The sequence below is a fragment of the Onychomys torridus genome, chromosome 6, assembly GCF_903995425.1.
Source record: "Onychomys torridus chromosome 6, mOncTor1.1, whole genome shotgun sequence".
Lineage (NCBI taxonomy): Eukaryota > Metazoa > Chordata > Mammalia > Rodentia > Cricetidae > Onychomys > Onychomys torridus.
The window spans coordinates 6,829,622-6,843,766 of NC_050448.1; the positions used below are offsets into that span (position 1 = coordinate 6,829,622).

Here is a 14,145-nt window from a genome sequence, read left to right on the forward strand (position 1 = left end):
AAGGAAAATTCCAACCTAAAGAAGGCAGATACACCCTTAAAAACACAGGCAATAGATAACACCACAGCAGTAAACCCCAAAGAAGAGAAGTACACACACACTACCACCAAAAAATAAAAATAATAACAGGAATGAACAATCACTGGTCATTAATATCCCTTAATATCAATGGACTTAATTCAACTATAAAAAGACACAGACTAACAGAATGGATATGAAAGCAAGACCCATCTTTCCGCTGCATACAAGAAACATACCTCAAATTCAAAGACAGACACCTCCTAAGAATAAAAGGCTGGGAAAAGACTTTCCAATCAAATGGTCTTAAGAAGCAAGCTGGTGTAGCCATCCTAATATCCAGCAAAAGAGACTTCAAACTAAAATCAATCAAAAGAGATGATGAAGGACATTACATACTCATCACAGGAAAGATCCACCAAGATGAAGTCTGAATTCTGAACATTTATGCCCCAAACACAAGGGCACCCACATATGTAAAAGAAGTATTACTAAAGCTTAAATCACATATAAAACCCCCCACATTAATAGTGGGAGACTTCAACACCCCACTTTCACCTCTGGACACATTGGCCAAATTGAAACTTAACAGTGACATAATGGTCTTAACTGATGGTGTGACTCAAATGGACTTAATCGATATCTACAGAACATTCCACCCGAACAAAAAAGAATATACCTTCTTCTCAGCACCCCATGGAACCTTCTCTAAAATCAACCACATACTTGGCCACAAAGCAAATCTCAACAGATACAAAACAATTGGAACAACCTCCTGCATTCTATCAGACCACCATGGTTTAAAGTTAGATTTCAACAACAAAAACTACAGAAAACCTACAATCTCATGGAAACTGAATAATGCTCAACTGAATCGTCAATGGGTTAAGGAAGAAATAAAGAAAGAAATTAAAGACTTCCTAGAGATCAATGAAAATGAATACACCACACACCCAAACTTATGGGACACTATGAAAGCCATACTAAGAGGGAAATTCATAGAACTAAATGCCCACATAAAGAAGCTGCAGAAATCTCATGCTAGTGACTTGACAGCATGCTTGAAAAGGAAGAAGCAAAGTCTCCCAGGAGGAACAGATGCCAGGAAATTATCAAATTGAGAGCTGAAATCAATAAAATAGAAATAAAGAGAACAATACAAAAGATTAATGAAACAAAGAGTTGGTTCTTTGACAAGATCAACAAGATAGACAAGCCCTTATCCAGACTAACCAAAAGACAGAGAGAGAGCATCCAAATTAACAAAATCAGAAATGAAAAGGAGGACATAACAAGAGACAATGAGGAAATCCCAAGAATCGTCAGGTCATACTTCAAAAACCTCTACTCCACAAAACTGGAAAATCTAAAAGAAATGGATAATTTTCTGGATAGGTACCACATGCCTAAGTTAAATCAAGACCAGATAAACCATTTAAATAGTCCAATAACCCCTAAGGAAATAGAATCAGTCATTAAAAGTCTCCCAGCCAACAAAGCCCAAGACAAGATGGTTTCACTGCAGAATTCTACCAGATCTTCAAAGAAGACTTAATACCAATACTCTTTAAATTGTTCCACACAATAGAAGCAGAAAGTATATTATGAAACTCCTTCTATGAGGCTACAATTACCCTGATTCCTAAACCAAACAAAGATGCAAAAAAGAGAACTACAGACCGATCTCCCTCATGAACATTGATGCAAAAATATTTAATAAAATACTGGCAAACAGACTCCAAGAACACATCACAACAATTATCCACCATGATCAAGTAGGCTTCATCCCAGGGATGCAAGGGTGGTTCAACATGTGAAAGTTCGTCAATGTAATACACCATATAAACAAATTCAAAAAGAAAAACCACATGATCATCTCACTAGATGCAGAAAAGGCATTTGACAAAATCCAACACCCCTTCATGATAAAGTCTTGGAGCGATCAGGAATACAGAGAACATACCTAAACATAATAAAGGCAATCTACAGCAAGCCAACAGCCAACATCAAATTAAATGGAGAGAAACTCAAAGCAATACCACTAAAATCAGGAACAAGGCAAGTCTGTCCCCTCTCCCCATACTTATTCAATATAGTACTTGAAGTTCTAACCAGAGCTATAAGAAAACATAAGGAGATTAAGGGGATACAAATTGGAAAGGAAGAAGTCAAGCTTTCCCAATTTGCAGATGACATGATAGTATACATGAGTGACCCCAAAAATTCAACCAAGGAACTGATACAGGTAATAAAAACCTTCAGCAACATAGCAGGATACAAGATCAACTCAAAAAAATCAGTAGCCCTCCTATATACAATAGACAAACAGGCTGAGAAGGAAATCAGAGATACAACATCCTTTACAATAGCCACAAATGATATGAAATACCTTGGGGTTACTCTAACTAACCATGTGAAGGACCTATATGACAAGAACTTTAAGTCCCTGAAAAAAGAAATTGAAGAAGATGTCAGAAAATGGAAAGACCTCCCATGCTCATGGATAGGCAGGATTAACATAGTAAAAATGAAGATCTTACCAAAAGCAATCTACAGATTCAACGCAAGCCCCATCAAATTACCAACACAATTCTTCACAGATATGGAAAGAATAATACTCAACTTCATATGGAAAAACAAAAAACCCAGGATAGCCTAAAGAATCCTGTACAATAAAACAACCTCTGCAGGCATCACAATCCCCGACCTCAAGCTCTACTATAGAGCTTCCATAATAAAAACAGCTTGGTATTGGCATAAAAACCGACATGTGGACCAATGGAATCGAATTGAAGACCCTGACATTAACCCGCACACCTATGAACATATAATTTTTGACAAAGAAGCCAAAAATGTACAATGGAAAAAAGAAAACATCTTCAACAAATGGTGCTGGCATAACTGGATGTCAATGTGTAGAAGGCTACAAATAGCTCCATATCTGTCACCATGCACAAAACTTAAGTCCAAGTGGATCAAAGACCTCAACATAAATCCAGTTACTCTGAACCTGATAGAAGAGAAAGTAGGAAATACTCTCGAACGCATTGGCACCGGAGATCACTTTCTAAATATAACACCAGTAGCACAGACACTGAGAGAAACAATCAATCAATAGGACCTGTTGAAACTGAGAAGCTTTTGTAGAGCAAAGGACACGGTCAACAAGACACAGCGACAGCCTACAGAATGGGAAAAAGGTCTTCACCAACCCCACATCTGACAGAGGGCTGATATCCAGAATATATAAAGAACTCCAGAAATTAGACATCAAAATTCCCAACAGTCCAATTAAGAAATGGGCTATAGAACTAAACAGAGAATTCTCCACAGAGGAAGTTCAAATGGCTGAAAGACATTTAAGGAATTGCTCAACATCCCTAATTATCTGGGAAATGCAAATCAAAATGACTCTGAGATACCACCTTACACCTGTCAGAATGGTGAAGATCAAAAGCACAGAAGACAGATTATGCTGGAGAGGATGTGAAGCAAGGGGAACTCTCCTCCACTGCTGGTGGGAATGCAAGCTTGTACAGCCACTTTGGAAATCAATATGGCGCTTCTTTAGAAAATTGGGAATCCATCTCCCCCAAGACCCAGCTGTAGCACTCTTGGGCAATGCTCAATCATACCACAAGGGCATTTGCTCAGCTATGTTCATATCAGCATTGTTTGTAATAGCCAGAACCTGGAAACAACCTAGATGCCCTTCAAATGAAGAATGGATAAAGAAAATATGGTACATATACACAATGGAGTACTACTCAGCAGAGAAAAACAATGACATCATGAGGTTTGCAGGCAAATATATGGATCTAGAAAAAATCATCCTGAGTGAGGTAACCCAGATTCAGAAGGACAAACATGGTATGTACTCACTCATAGGAGAATACTAGATGCAAAACAAAGATGACTAGACTGCTACACAACTCCAGGGAGGCTACCTAGAAAACGGGACCCTAGGAAAGACACAGGGATCCCCCAATGACAGAGAAATGGATGAGATCTACATGAACAACCTGGACGATAGGGGGAGTAATGAAGGACAATGTCTGAGGGAAAGAAAGCTTAGGGGAGCAGGAGATCCCAGCTGGATCAAGAACAGAAAGGAAGAACAAGGAATAACAAACAGACCATGATAAATGAAGACCACAGGAATAGGCAGAGTGCTGGAGAGGTCCCCAGAAATCCACAATGATACATCCTCTGTAGACTGCTGGCAATGGTTGAGAGAAAGCCTGATCTGACCTGGTCTGGTGATCAGATGGCCAAACACCCTAACAGTCATGCTGGAACTCTCATCCAATAGCTGATGGAAGTGGATGCAGAGATCCTCAGCCAGGCCCCAGGTGGAGCTCCAGGTGTCCAATTGTCGAGAAAGAGGAGGGACTGTAAAAGCGAGAATTGTTGAGAACAAGATTGGAGAGGCATGGGGACAAATAGCCAAACGAATAGAAGCACATGAATTATGAACCAAAGGCTGTGGAGCCCCCAGCTGGATCAGGCCCTCTGGATAAGTGAGACAATTGAATAGCTTGAACTGCTTTAGAGGCATCTAGGCTGTGGGTCCGGGACCTGTCTTTAGTGCATGAGCTGGCTGTTTGGAACCTTGGGCTTACACAGGGACACTTTGCTCAGTCCGGAAGGAGGGGACTGGACCTGCCTGTACTGAATCCACTAGGTTTAAATGAATCCCCAGGGGAGTCTTGGCCCTGGAGGAGATGGGAATGGAGGGGAGGGGCTGGGGGAAAGGTGGGGGTGGGGGCGGGAGGGGGAGGACAGGGAACCCATGGCTGATGTGTAAAATTAAAGCACAAATATAATAATACTAAGTGAAAAAAAAAAAAAGAATAAAAATGAAACAAAGACTCAGTTAAAGGCTGAGTCCCTGGACAGAACTGTGGTGCTGGTTACTTGGACTTGCATTTGAAGACTTTCAGAACAGAGGATAGCAAACATGCTGTAGAGACTGGCTGTTATCTGAGCTGGTAGAGCATTAGCAGTTGGTGTGTGTTTGTAGCTTCACCTTACATCAGGTGAGCCTGTATGAGAATTCTTAAGTAGCCTACATTTTATTAAGGTCTCACCAATATGAATGTTCCTATTCTTTGGGAAATGAATATTCATGTTCACAAATCATTACTTGTGGAGTACAGCCCACCCTCATTAACTGGGATCCCTCTGATTGAGAAGCCATCGCAGAAGAGGCAGTAAGGTGTGCAACATAGATCTGTGGCTATTAGTGAATTAACCTCTCTGTTTTCTGTTTACATTTAAAGTATAATAGAATGGGTCACATCATCATATGGTAACAACAATCATTATGGGCTACATAGAGGGGAGTTATTGCTCCTTTGTCCTTTTAGAAGCAATATTTCTGGGAATGAAGGTATTTTAGTTTGTGAGTTTTTCAACTTCAAGTTCATGATTCGTCAAAAAGAATCTCATGAATTCTCTAAAGTTGATGATCTATGTTTCCATGTATTTTTAAGACAATGGTTTATAGCTCTGAGTCCTGCTCAAAATGAAAGTAAGCTGTTTACTTCGATAATGACCCAGTTCCAAGTAACTGCCTTCAGCCTTTGGGCAGTCTCAGAACTTCTTTAGTAATCTCCTTTTGGCTCCATAACATCTAAATTTCCACATCTCTAAGGTAGCAGAAGCTGCATTTGAAACTTTCACAGACAGAGGGCTCCCTGTTACTGACATGGGTGTGAACTGCTTCTGCTACTGTTGCCTAGCCTTAAGAGCTCCTGCAGTTTATCGCTGGAGGAAGGAGCCAGAAGAGACCGAAATGCTGAAACTCTAGGACACCACAATACTGCTGGCATCTCAAGGATCTATGCCCGCTTACCAGTGAGTCAGGCCTTGTGACTGCACTGAAGAGAAAAAAAAAAGCCAAGCAAGAAAGTCCCTTACCTGAAGAGGCAAAGTCAAGACCAGCCTCCTCAATCGAGATACACAGCTACCCCCCACAGCACCACACCTCCCCATGAGTCTGTCTCCCTGTTACAGCTCCTTTTATCCAAACGTCAACAGTTTACAGCTTCTCCCTTCATTAAAGTTGCCATCCCAGAAGACATGACATGAAAACAGAAGGGAACAAAGGGGCAGGGAGAGAAGAGAATGGAGCTGTACCGACATGCGCAGTATACGACATATACAAGAAGGCATGCCATACATGATCTGTGGCTGTTGCCTGCTATAAGCAAATCAAATATATGTTGTATATACAGTATAAGTTAGGTTTGGGTTCCTTATCATTACCAGACTTACAAAATAAATTCAGTACTGCCAAGTAGCTCCTATGATGCAAACTTCATTTATTTCCAATCATGCTGTCTTGTTTGTCTTCCCCGACAAATCACATGAGGGACCTCATCTCATTCATTAGCATCCTTTAAGATGATATAGAAAATTGAATACATGTGATTACATTCCTATATACTTCTGGTAATTGTCCTTTAAGGATCTAATGGCATTGTATTTCTTTGATCTTTTTACAGGAGTATTGTTTTAAACCCAGCCTATTTCCGAAACCATCTTCGTCAGGCAGCCGTGTTTAGATGTCTGGAGAGATACTCAGAAGCCGCCCGGTATTTTTGTTATAACTTTGTGAAGATTTATTTAAAGTTAAATTAATTTTACCCTCAGATTCTGGTAATAGCATAAGAGGACATTCCATTTCTCTCATGGAATATGATTTTACCCGAATTATTGTCTTATAAATGTCAAGCCAACAATTATTGAGTATCTTTTTCTTTAATTAAAGCTATTCCATGTTCATAGCTCTTAGCAAAATTCAAAGTTTCCAGCCATGAGGTCATTAATGATGATGGGAAAACTTCCAAAGACATCAGAAGTAAGCTTGACCTCTTAGCCTTGAGGATGTTCTGACTGTAACAACACAGTTTTGTGACCTGAGCTGTGGAAATGAAGTCCAATTGGGAGGGAAGGACCCTGGCAACCAGAAGCCCACCTCTAAAGGGATGGCATCTGTTGGGTAGCCCACAGTTTTGAGGTGTCTGGATTGTTATCTTTTGGGTTAAAGGGAACTAAGCGAAGCAGTGTCTAATGTCCTCATCCCCAGAATCTAAGTTTTTAGCAGAGTGGAGGGTTCTCACAGCACCCTGCACTCCCACTGTAAAGTGCCTTCCACTTGTCAAAGGCAAGGCTGTTTTTCTTCCAGAGTCAAATTCACCATGCTGATTCTTTCTCTTTGAGTGACCAATTTCCTCACGGAATTTTCTTCTTTCCTAAAGTACAGAAACCTACTGCCCTGGAAACAGTCATACTGTTTCCAGGAATTCAGTGGGAAAAAAAGTATGGATAGTTTCTAGAATTCCTTCAAGCACAACTCATAAGGACAAATCTATATTAATAAGGATAAGGTGTCTAGTCTTTGTGTGGCTATTGTCTCTGGAATGTTTGCATATAAAGCTTTATTTGAGCAATAAATAAAATGATTCCAAGACACTGACACTATGGTACAGAGCCCCCATCTAACTCAGCTCTGTGTGTTGCTAGAAGCTCAACTAAGTGATGACTACGAACAGCAGAGTTAGCCCACTGCTCATACTTGGTGGTCACACAACACATCATCTTTTTACTTGTGGGTTATAATCCACTTTAAAATATGAAAACAGGTCTTTATCACCCTCTTTGTACTCCATCTTCCATGTACATGGGCACATGATTCAAGAAAAGGGGGGTTGAAGGCTAGGAAAATGATTTAATTTGTAAAGTTCTTACCATAAAAACATAAAGACTTGAATTTGGATCCTCAGCACCAGGTAAAAAATCTGAGTGTGGCAGGTTCAATGCACAAATTTCATAGGTAGAAAATGAAGGGACTAGTATGTCTCTGGAGCTCTCTGGCCAGCCAGCCTTGCTGAGGTAATGAATTTCAGGTTCAATAAGAAACACCTTCATCTCAAAAAAAAAAGGTAGAGATAATTTAGGGCATCCAGTGTCGACCTCTGATGCCCACACAGAGACATACAAAAGTACACACACAAAACGCATATACTATACACACACACACACACACACACACACACACACACACACACACGAAATTTATTAAATTTTGCTAGCTCACTACAAAAGAATCTAATACCAGGTTCCACATATCATTCTGTAAAAACTTGAGGCCCAGATTGCAACAGGGACAAAACCCACCAGTGGTGTTCCTGGTAAACAACTGGAGAAACTAGAGGTTTGGGGAGACTATATGTTAGAAGTCAAGAAATGAACAAATCCAGGTAGGTTTGTTTGCTTATTTAGTTGGTTGGTTGGTTTATTGTCCATAGAAGAGGGAGGTGAAAGCAAACCATTAGCTATATCTTAAATTTATCAAACCTAACTAACCCAAAGCAATGATCAGAAGTCACTCTGGGTCCTAAAGGAAGGAATGAGGAAGGAAATTAGAATGTGTCAACATTTGCCACGTGACACTGGCACCAACAATTCCACTGCTCTTGCTGTATCCCCTGCAATGAAACAGATGCATCTGTTGACATCATTTCATGATGGCTTGACAAGATGCTCCAGGTGCCTTCCTATAATCATACATCATGATGGTGTGCGTTTTTCCCAACAGAGAAGCAGACACAGTTACTATCCTGTCCAGTCACTCATCAAAGACAAGAAATGTCTCGGTGTCCTTTGCAATTACAGCCATCAGTACAAAGTGTGCACTACACTCTCCATCACCACCAAAAAGGGAACATGGACATCTTAGTATCTGCTTCGATACTGGCTTCCTCATATACACCAGCACATACAGCATTCGCTGTTATCAGCAAGTCTCTGGGAGATCTGGGTAGTTTCCTTCCAGAATTACAGGCATAAGATATTGGACTAATCTGTAAAGCCAACACACCAAGATTTCCTGTAGGGTGTCAAGTAGCCAGATTTCTGGGCTTTACAGCCATCAACCAAATAAAAGCAAATGCTGATTATGTGAAGTAGTCAAAATAAAACCTCTAACCCCCAATAATTGTATTACTCAACTAGTTTTTCATCAAAATGTAGTATTTACAAGAAACCCTTAGAAGCTGAATAACTGAAGTTGTCTGAGCCTAACCACCTTTGCTGAGTAAGGGATTCCAAAGAAATAGGTTAGAAAGATTCCCAAGGTACCACCTCCCACCAGCAAGGCAGAGGATGCTACTGTAATTAGCTGGAGAGCTCAGTCAGGTCCCTTTATCACATGTGTCCATGGCCATCCAGAAACATCCCACTGCGTGAAAGAACAAGAGCACAGTCTTGGTTGGGAGAATTAAATTAGGGCTATTTCTCACAGTACAGCACGGTACGGATTCTGGTCATTACAGAGGAAACAGCTGGCATTGGTTAAATTGATAAAGTTATACTTTCTGCAACAAAACTAAATTAAAATTTCTGTAACCACCAACATTCCATCCCACCCTGTAAGAAGCAGTCACTCTAAGAAGCCTTACCAGAAATGATGGCTATAACACCTCTCTCTGTCTACACATATAAGAATGTCTATGGCTTTACATATAAGAATGGCTACAGTGATGTAGAATGGTTTTCAAATATTGCCCTCCTTCCCTAGCACACAAGAGTATGTGTGTGCACACATCCATACTGCATTTGGTACTACCTTTATTGGGAACATGATAATATTTTTTTTTAAATACTCAGAGACATAAAACCAAAAAAAAAAAAAAATCCAATTCTTTGAAGAGAACTGACAGCAGATGAATGGCCTGGTATCTTCCTTCACTGTGTGATCAAAAGTAGCTTAGCTTCTAGAAAACACCAAGCGCCATTTAGGGGTTAATGTATTGTAATAGCTAGTTATCTAGTCTGTGGTGATAAGTGGTTGTTTAATAGTTATGTCAGCAAGGAGATATTGCATTAAAGTGAAGATAGGGCCTGGTTGAAGGCCAGATAAGAATGTATACACAATATTGAAGATCATATGATATATGCTGCCTCCTGTAGTGAAAATATGCAAAGAGAAACCCAAAAACAGTTTGTACTGTGCATGAAAATCCAAAGTGCAGGTAACTTGAAAGATAGATGAGCAGAAACCTCCATATCCATCACCATCATCAGTGAAGAATTAGCTGTGTGTTTCTAAATCTTTGAGCCAGAGCAGCAATACCACACTAAATGGCTTGCAAAGCCAGGCAGATTGTGTGTGTAGTCATATCTGAATTTCAATTATAAGATAAGTCAGTTACAAGATGCAAGAATGTTCAAGTATAGTGCCACATGCTTGGAATCTCAGCATTTGGAAGACAAAGGAAGAAAGATCATGATTTTGAGGCCAGCATAGGCTACATAGCAAATTCCAAATCAAGCTTGGCTATATAAGACCATATCTCAAAACAAAACAATAAACAAATGTAGATAAACAGAAAGAGAGAGAGGGATAGAGATGATTGATAGATAGATTAGATAGATAGATGATAGATAGATAGATAGATAGATAGATAGATGAGAAATAGACAGATATGTTTAGTTATTTTTCTATTGCTTTGACAAGACATCACAACCAACATGACTTATAGAAGGAGTTTTGTAAGGCTTACATTTTCAGAGGGTTGGTTAGGGTCCATGATCAAAGTAGTGGGGAGCATGAGAGAAGGCAGATGGCAGGCATGGTCCTGCAGCAGTAACCATGGGCTCACATACACAAGGCAGAGAAAGCTAACTTGGAATGCCATGTTTCTTGAATACTCAGTATCCATCGCCAGTGACATATCTCCTCCAACAAGGCCACACCTCCTAATCCTTCCCAAACAGTTCCAACAACTAAGGACGAAGTATTCAAATATATGAAACTATGAGGGACATTCACATTTAAACCACCACATTCTATATACTAGATTAATAAACTGGAGTGGTCATGAAAACTTATTTCAAACTTGACACCATGATAATTAAAGAGTGTATTTTTAAGAATCACACCTAGAATGCAGGACAAAGATATACAAAGCATGTAGTCATCCTCCCACGGGTCCTTCCAAAGATAATACCCGTTGCTTAAATCTATATCAAGAGGCTATACAGGGATGGAGGCTCAGTTTCTAAGATCTCTTGAGACTTTGAAACACAGCTTTCCAAGAAAGCTCTTGATGTACATATGTTGGCACTTATTACAGATTTTTAAATATATTGTCATTTAAAAAAGTTGAGGTGAAGGTGGAGAGACTGCCCACTGGCTAAGAACACGAGCTGCTCTTCCAAAGGACCCAAGTTTGATTCCCAGCACCCACATAAGGCAGCTAACAACCACCTGTAACTCCAGCACCAGGGCAATCCAACACCTCTGGCCTCTGCACTCATATATACGTACACATGAACCCAACTAAAATTAATAAAAATAGATTTAAAAATAGGTAAATAATAAGTGATTATATAACAACACACACACAAATAATAAAAATTTTAAAATTGAAATATTTCCATGAAAAGATATTCCATTGAATAATGAGTTTTCCAATAACCAGTATGCAGAGCTTTCCAAATTTAAAGTTCATTAAAAACCTATTTTAAGAAAGATTATTTGCAAGAGATAATAAGTTCACACCTATGGCAGGAGGGCTGCCATGCACGCCAGAGTAGACTACACTACAGAGTGAACAGGGGAACCTGAATGATGCAGTGAGACCCTATACCAAAGAAACAAGGCGCACACAGGGTGGTACAGCCATAGGTAAGACTGTATGTAAAAGAAAAAGGAAAGAGAAAAGAGTCTGTTAGATGTATTTCAGTGACATAAACTTACTTTCTTATGCATATACGTTTTGTTAATATGTTTAGCAATGGCTTGCACTGAGCTTTCTCACAGGTGTGCCACTGTACTTTGTCTTTATTTGCCCACGCTTTGCCCCATTCCCCTCAATGCTGCCTTCTCTGTATTTGTGTCACATATATTCCATTCCCCACTCTTCTTTATTACATATATGCAAAGCTGAAATTCAATATATGAGAACATGCAAGGTTTATCTTTCTGAGACTGGCTTATTTTCTATCCACTCTCCTTATAATGTCATAATTTCATTCTTCTTCACGTCTGATAAAATCCCACTGTACATATCCACCACATTTTCCCACCTGTTCCTCTGTCAATGACCTCTAGGCTGGCTCCTAATTTTGGCTGTTATGGATAGTGCATGTATCTCTGCTGTATGTATGACATCTATGTATCTTCAGGTCTATACCCAGAGTAGCACAGCTGAGTTAGACAGTTCAGTTTTTTGAGGACTCTCCATACTGGTTTCCATAATGTGTGTACAATTTACACCCTGACCAGCAATTTACAAAAATACCTCTTTCCCCACATCCTCAACAGTATTTGTCACTGATAGCCATCCTAACTGGGTGGGGTTAGATAGGATCTCAGTGTAATTGTAATTTCCTTTTTTCTGGTATCTGCAGATGGGTATTGAACACCTTTCAAATACTTATTGGCCATTCGTTTTCTTCCTTTGTCAACTATCCATTCAATTCATTAGCTCATTCATTTATTTAATGGTTTGAGTTTGGTTATTTAATTTTGGGGTTATTTGTAGACTCTAGATATTAACATATTGTCTAATATATAATTGGCATTTTTTCTCCCATTCTGTGGCTGATGATTAACTCTGCTGATTAATTTTCTTTTTTTTTACTGTGAAGAGGATTTTTAATTCTGCTGTCAATTCCTAGTGTTATTTCCCATGCTATTAGAGTTATTTTCAGAACACTTTGGTCTGTGCATGTATTGTGAAGTGTTTTCCCGTGCATTTACCTGTACCTGTAACCATTTTCAAAGTTTCAAGTCTTATGTTAGGACAGGTAGTACATTTAAATTTTATTCTTGACGAGTGGGTTGCGGACCTAGTTTCATTCTTTTACACTGGAAATCCAGTTTTCCAGCATCATTTGTGAAAGAGGCTGTGCTTCTCCAGTGTGCATTTTAAACGTCTTACTCCAATATTCTGTGGCTGTGTCTGCGCAGTTTACATATGAGCCTTCTGTGCTGTTGTGACTGTCTTTTTTGTGCCAGTGTTTGCCTTGTTTGTTACTACAGCCCTGTAGTATGATTTGAGGTAACATATTATAATCCTTCTTTCTACTTAAGATTGTTTTGACTCTTTAAGGGTTATTGTGCTTCCAAATGAATTTTATGATTTTTTTTCCTAGTTCTATGAAAAATCTCACTGGAAATTCGAAGGGAGTTACCTTTAATCTGTTTGATTTCTTTTGGTAATATAGCCATTTTCATAATATTAATTCTGACTTCATGAGCATAGGAAGTCCTTTGGTCTTCTAGTGTCTTCTTCAATATTTTCAATACCTTAAAGTTTTCATTGCAAAAGTCTTTTACTCCTTAGGTGAGGATTATTTTTGTGTTTTTACCTCTCCTAGGCTGTGTTTAGGAGTCTTTTTGGTAGCTTTTGTAGGCTTTTTAAAACATATCGTAAACAAATTTCTTCATCCTTATTTTTCAACAAGTTCATTACTGGCATATAGGAAAGCTATTGGTTTTGAAATTTAATTTTGTATCTAAACTACTTTATTGAAAGTGTTTATGAGGGAGGCGTGGAAGTTTTCTGTTGGAATCTTTACCATCTGAAGTTTAGGACCATGGCTCTGAAAATACTATGGTTTGACTTCTTCCTTTCCTGTTTGTATTTCTTTCATTTCTTTGTCTTATTTTACTGCTTTAGTGAAGTATTCTAGAAATGCATTGAATAAGAATGGAGAAAGTGAATGCTCTTATGTTTGATGTTAGAGGAAATGCTTTCAAGGTTTTTTTTCTTTTTTTTCCTATTTAGTATAATGTTGCCTGTGGTTTTTCATGTACAGCCTTTACTTCGTTGAAATAAATTCCTCTGTTTACATGTTCTTTGGGGATTTTTGTTGTGATGGGTGTTGAAATTTATCAAATACCTTTTCTATATCTATTAAAATTATTTTATGATTTCCATCTTTGAATCCATTTCTGTGATTACTGTATTTACTAAATTGCAAATTTTGATCCATCCTTGCATTCTGAAACTTACTTTATCATGAAAGATGATTTTTTTATGCCTTTGTGAATTTAGTTTGTAAGGATCTTATTAAGTTTTGCAATTATGTTCATTGGGGAAATTGATT

The 14,145-nt window shown here is 38.8% G+C and overlaps 1 protein-coding gene across 1 annotated transcript in view; it reads left to right on the forward strand.

Annotated features, from left to right (window-relative positions):
• Positions 1-14,145, forward strand: part of Spata16 (spermatogenesis associated 16) — a 250,773-nt gene that overhangs the window by 85,344 nt on the left and 151,284 nt on the right. Inside the window, exon 3 of the mRNA XM_036189517.1 lies at positions 6,528-6,617. Coding sequence (XP_036045410.1) covers positions 6,528-6,617 — 90 coding nt within the window. The remainder of the gene's footprint in view (positions 1-6,527; positions 6,618-14,145) is intronic.